The sequence below is a fragment of the Coffea arabica genome, chromosome 3e (assembly GCF_036785885.1).
Source record: "Coffea arabica cultivar ET-39 chromosome 3e, Coffea Arabica ET-39 HiFi, whole genome shotgun sequence".
NCBI lineage: Eukaryota > Viridiplantae > Streptophyta > Magnoliopsida > Gentianales > Rubiaceae > Coffea > Coffea arabica.
Window position 1 is genome coordinate 35006708 of NC_092315.1, and position 6001 is coordinate 35012708.

The 6001-nt window shown below is 42.6% G+C and overlaps 1 protein-coding gene across 1 annotated transcript; it reads left to right on the plus strand.

Moving 5' to 3' along the window:
• The first annotated feature begins 5335 nt into the window (after positions 1–5335).
• Positions 5336–6001, plus strand: LOC140038480 (uncharacterized). The gene is made up of 2 exons (XM_072083850.1): positions 5336–5418; positions 5563–6001. Exons 1-2 carry the CDS (start codon positions 5336–5338, stop codon positions 5999–6001), a joined length of 522 nt encoding a protein of 173 aa, XP_071939951.1.

Consider the following 6001-nt stretch of genomic DNA (forward strand, 5'->3'; position numbering starts at 1 on the left):
TATGATAGACATATTGCAAATTGTGACATTTGAATTTATTATATAGTTGAATAAGTACATGCCTAATTAATTTTCTTTAAAGCCGAATGTGTGAAAATCTACTAGATCAAAATAAGGAAAATTTATCAAGGTACATATAAATTAGAACGAATGAAATTTTGAGTCAAGGTGTGAGACAATAAAATTACAGACTCATGGCAAACAAATGAACTAAAATTAAAAGACCAAACCAACCTTGGAATTTTGATTGAACTACCATGCAGCCCAAGGAAGTAAAGTGCATTATTTGCTAGGAAAACTTGGGCGGTGGCTGAAGGACAATCAATTGAAAATGGCCACCAGACCTACTAAGCCTAAGCGGTGGAATTGAGGAAGTAAATAGGAGTCTAGTTTGGGCGGTGATTGAGAGAAACCAAAGGAAAATTTCACAGCCAATGATCTGCCAAATCCAAGCAGTGACTGAGCAGGAAAGGAGAAAACTAATTGTTAAAGTTTGGGGCGGTGGCTGAGAGCAAACCAAAACTGCAGTCCCTCTTTTTATCAAGCTAGCATCGAGAGAAAAACAGAGAGAGTGAGGAAGTAAGAGTAGGATCATAGCTAGCTTTATCACCAAACAACCAAAGATAAGGAAGGTGCCGCAAGAAAGCAGTGGGAATTGGAGTTAAGACTTGAGGAATCAGGACCAGAAAATTTGAACAGCCTGTGGTATCAAACCTTAGGAGAAAAGGTAAGAACCTAAAATAATCTTTTGTCCATTCGGTATAAATAGATTAATACGCGAGCTGCATGAGAATTTAGTAAAGAAATGGACTCTTAGCTAAGGCGAAATTCTGTTTGAAGGAGATAAAACTGTTGGACAGATTTTGAAGAAACTGAAAACTGATGTTCGAATTTTAGTCCATGAACGATGGGAAAATTGTATATAACCTCTTAATCATCTGGTATATATTTGAATTTGCATGTTGTATGTACTGGAATCTAGCCAAGAAAACTAACTTTTGTTGCAGGAGGAATTTTGTTTGTAACCGATAGCCTGCTGGGAGGAAGTTCTGACTTCCAACCGTGAGATAGGTACTAACTGTATGGCTAGTTATCAGAAAAGATGGAAAACTATAGCTGGGAATGTATGAATTACATCCACTTTAAGTAACAAAAGAAGGATTAACCGTAGGAGCTTGTAAGAATTGGAACTGTGGGCATGAAAGTAAACTGGTGCAGGCTGCTATGCACCAGATTTTGCAGTCTTGCGCAAACTTGTAATTTTATTCAGTTTTCCTTTGAATTCTGGTCAGGAACTGCCCTGTTTAGCTTAGGATAACTTGCAGTAAAATAAGTATCCTCTACATGAGTGATTGAGACCAAAAACTGAGGAAGAAAAGCTGAGAACATGTCAAATGATGAACTATTGTTTTGCTGGAAATTTAGTGACTACAATCGAAAGAGAAAAGAAGAAACTTTGGTTGTCCTCTGCAAATTTTAATCTCTAGACAAACATATAGAACTGTTGCATGTCATAAGCCTCTTAACTTCAACAAGTAAGACAGCCATAAAGTGAAACTAAAGGGAACCTTGAAGGAGAAGGAGCAATCTGCTGCAACAGTTTCTTACACTCTAGCTTGTTCTCTAATGTCGCTATAACTTTATATTCTTGCATAAAATGCTCTATAGTTGGATAACTACTCCATGCAGATTGAGTTGGGAGGACGAGAATAAGGAAATGTGGGGAAAACAGTCATGCCTTTGACCGTGTAGCAGCTGGAAATTGTGATTAGCTAAGGACCGAACTTATTGTTATCTTGCTGGGAATTATGTGTTCATAATACATGTTGATTAATCTAGTTTAGGCAGGGACAGAATGAATATCAAGTATTTAATGATTTAGCCAATCAAAAGATGAAATATTAACAAAATTTATGAAGTATATCGCTGAAACTTAGATATTGACTAAAACGGTAGCTAGCTAACCTTTCTATGACATTTTTGGAAACCCTAAGGTAACTCGTTATAGCTATATACAGAAAATGGCTTCTAATCACTTAATCTTATCCTCACAAGCCTTTTAAAGATTTTAGAATTTGAAAGACTAGTGTAGAGAAATAAAGTATAAATTACAAATGGTTTAGAGTTAACTAGTTAATATAGGAACCAATCGAGTGTCCATACACTTTAATCTTAGAATCTTGAGTGAAAAACGGTTTAATTCTGATTTAAATATTTTATAAATTATAAACTTGAAAAATACGTATATTTCTTGGTTTAAAATGATAAAGTCAATAAGTCTCGAAATGAAATGTAAAATAAATATTGAATATATTATATATTACTCCTTCCGTCCCATTGAAAGTGTCATGCTTTCTATTTTGGTCTGTCCCAAAATATTTGTCACTTACCAAAAATGGTTGTAAACTTTATCAATAATTTCCGATATTTACCCCTGTCTCACCTGACTAAAAAGCAGGTGTTATCATGGCCAAAAAGTCTTCCGTCAAGACTTGCAACTTTTCCAGTTTAGTTGATGGTTTTGCACGCACCAACCAACGTGAAATGATTGCTGTCCGTGGCTTCACACTCTACTTCAAATTAGAATAAGTCACATGCCAATCAATAAACATATGGACCCCACTATCACATTTTGACCATCCATTCTGCAGCTTTTGTGTTTAAACGAAGGGTAACATGGAAAACACGGATGAATTTTTCAAAAATTGAGCACTGTTGATAATAAGTTGGAGTCCCGAAAAGTGACAAACTTTTCGGGACGGAGGGAGTATATTTTAAAGTCAAACTTGATTCTAATAATTTAAATAATAGGATAATAAATAATAGGTGAACATCTACAAATTATATATTTACTTTGGAGTTATGAACTTGTCTCAGGAAGTAGCTGTAAGCCAGGAAACGAACCCGAGGCTCGAGAGTAACTTATTTGGATATTTTGGTGAGTGTTTCCGAATTTTTGTGTTTAACTGTTTATGTTTATTTAAGTGAAATTATGTGATAAATGTGCTTATTATGGAATATTGCTAGTGATTTATTGTAAAATGTATCTCAATTGTCCCTCGCCTTCTAAATCGAGAGTGTACTTTATCGCACTCAGCATAGATGAAATTGAAGGTTGATAATTGACCAAATGTTACTGTAAGTGTGCATGAATGTAAGCCATATGTGTACTTTATCACATCAGCTAATAAGAACGCTCTGTCTTTTTCGCTAGGGTCTGGTAGGGTTTTTTGCTGGGACCTTGGGCCGTTAGGCAGCCATGGCAGTCCCTCCGCCGCTGGCTGAGGGGCAGGCTTTCCCATCCTTCCATTCAAAATCCTTTTCATCGTTATTTTCAGCTGATGCGCAGCCTGTGAGTTTCGTCCAGGTGGACAAGACAGCCAGGAGGGGGGAACCTGCTATAATGTTCTCTTTGTCGGACTTAGCAAGGGCTGCAGCACCGTTCCACCTTGCGTTGGTTGGCAAGTTTTCCAGGGGATGGCCTGCTATGGAGGAGATTAGAAAGTTCTTCAACACCTTGGATTTGAAGGCTGCATTTTCGGTGGGTCTTTTGGATCACCGCCATGTGATCATTCGACTGAATTCTGAGCATGATTTCCATAGAATTTGGGGGCGTCACTTTTGGTACGTTATGGGGCATTCGATGCGTGTCTTCAAGTGGACACCATCTTTTCATGTAGATAAAGAACCATCGGTTGCCCCTGTCTGGTTTTCCCTTCCAAAACTACCTATTCACCTGTTCAACAAGGAGTGCCTCTTCCATATTGTTTTTCCCTTGGGGAGACCGCTCTTCATGGATGCGGCAACGAGTGCATTATCACGTCCGAGTGTCGCAAGAGTCTGTGTCGAAGTGGAGTTGACGAAGCTGATGCCTAAGAGGGTCTAGGGAGGAAGAAGGTTTCTGGCAGGCGCTTGAACCAGAATCGTTGCCGCAGTACTGCACAGGCTGTTTTCACCAGGGGCACGCTGAGTCGGATTGTCGGGTTAAGCACCCGAAATTTCGCGTGAAGGCGGCTGTCGTGTGGGGTCCAGAGGAAAGGGAGCGACGGGAGAAAGTGCTAGAGTTTCGATCGAAAGTGAAGAGAGCGGCGGTGCATGGAGTCGAGACAACAAACTTAGTGGGGGAGAAACCTTTGGTAGAGGTACCCGCAGTGCAGCAGAGGTGTGGGGCGGCCATCTCAGAAGCCAACCCGCAGCAGGTTCAGCATGCTATGCAGGACGAGGCAATGCAGGTGGTGGGTGACGGTAAGTTGGCCGCTGGGGATGCTACGACCTCCGCGCACTCAGGAAGGACTCCCCAGGTTGGAGGTGGAGACAATGGTGGAGGAGGCTATTGCCCAGGCTGCTGATGGGATCATTTGTGAGATGGCTGAGTGTGTTTTGACAGAGGAAGTGCGCGAGGAGGAGAATCATGGGGGGCAGCAGGAGCGGCTAGTGGATCGTGCGCAAGTCGTGGTTGGAGACCAGGAACAGCAGGCGCGGCCCTTGCGTGTAGGAGCGCTGGAGATGGAAGATGGTGGGGCTATAGGAGTGGAGCAAGAGAGGAAACGGCAACAGCATGTTGGTATGGAGCCTGATAAGGAGTTTATGGAGGACCTTTGTGATATCCAAGGGAGGTTTGGGAATGTGTCTCCGCGTGGTACAGCAGCCTGTCAGTCCATAAGGATCAGGGCGTCGATCTCAAACCTGTTTCACCTTGATTCGGTTGCTATTACAACAAACTCGCCATCCCACGCCATTAGGGGAGCAAGCCCCCTAGGAGTAGTGCAACCCAAGCAGCGTGGGCGTGGTATGCGGGCTCGGTTCCCTTCCGACCGTAACTTACGCTCAAATAAGTCGAGCTCGTTCAATTCCTTTTCCATTTTATCCGATGTTTAACGTACTTTTTTGGAATATAAGGGGTGTTAATCGCATCCCAAATCTAAGAAGGCCCAAAAAATTAGTTAAACTCCACTCACTCCAGTTGGTAGCGATTTGTGAGCCAAAGGTGGATTTTGGTAATATTGATAGTGTGCGTTTGAAGTTGGGGATGGACCTTAGTATCTCTAACCAAGGGGGGACCGTTTGGGTGTTCTATAAATCATTTCTCTCCAGTGTCATAGTGGGCGAGTCGTGTTAGCATGTCTCGCTTCATATTCATTGTCCTTTGTTCCCGTCTGTTGTTTGCTTCTCTTTTGTTCATTCAAGGTGCACTGTATAAGAGCGTGAGATGCTATGGGCCAGCTTGGCGGTAGACAGGCCTTCTGATATACCGTGGTTCTTAGTCGGGGATTTTAATGTAATAGTCAATGAGGGTGAGAAGCGAGGAGGGCTGCCATTCTGATTGTCCGAAGGGATGGATTTTTTACAGTTCATGATGGAGACTGGTGTATCAGATGCAGGGTTTTCCGATTCAAACTATACCTGGTGCAATAACAGGTAAGGGCGGGCCTGGATTTGGAAACGTCTTGATTGGCTACTTCTCAATTTGGAGGCCCTTCGCATGGGATTTGATATCTTGGTACAACATCTGGCGAGGGATCTGTCTGATCATGTCTGTCTACTGTTGACTGCCTCTACAAGGTTGAACGACAAGCCTAAACCGTTCCGTTTCTTAAATGTATGGACCACCAGAGCGGGACTGCTTGATGTCATCAGGAAGGGGTGGCCACGCGAGCTAGCAGGTCCTCCCCTAGGGGTGTTGGCATCCAAATTGCGTATAATCAAGCAGATCTTGAAGGGATGGTCCAGGGAGACCTTTGGTGACATATTTCAGGCAATGAAAGAAGCGGAGAGGGCGGTGATGGAGGCGGAAATGGTTCAAGAGCATGATTCGTCAGATCAGGCCCTATGTGGATTGAATGAAGCCCGTGAGCAGTTGAGGACTACGCTGGCCATTGAGGAAGGTTTTTGGAGACAGAAGGCGAGGGTTAAGTGGCTAAAGGATGGGGATTGTAATTCCAAGTATTTCCACGCGGTGGTGGCGGAGCGAAGGAGCAAGGCGATTCTTCATCAGATCTGA

Excerpts from the sequence above, each read along its gene's own strand:
- LOC140038480 (XM_072083850.1), top strand. The coding sequence starts at position 5,336 with ATGGATTTTTTACAGTTCATGATGGAGACTGGTGTATCAGATGCAGGG. Across the intron at positions 5,419-5,562 it reads TATACCTGGTGCAATAACAG|GTTGAACGACAAGCCTAAAC; the intron begins GTAAGGGCGGGC and ends TGCCTCTACAAG.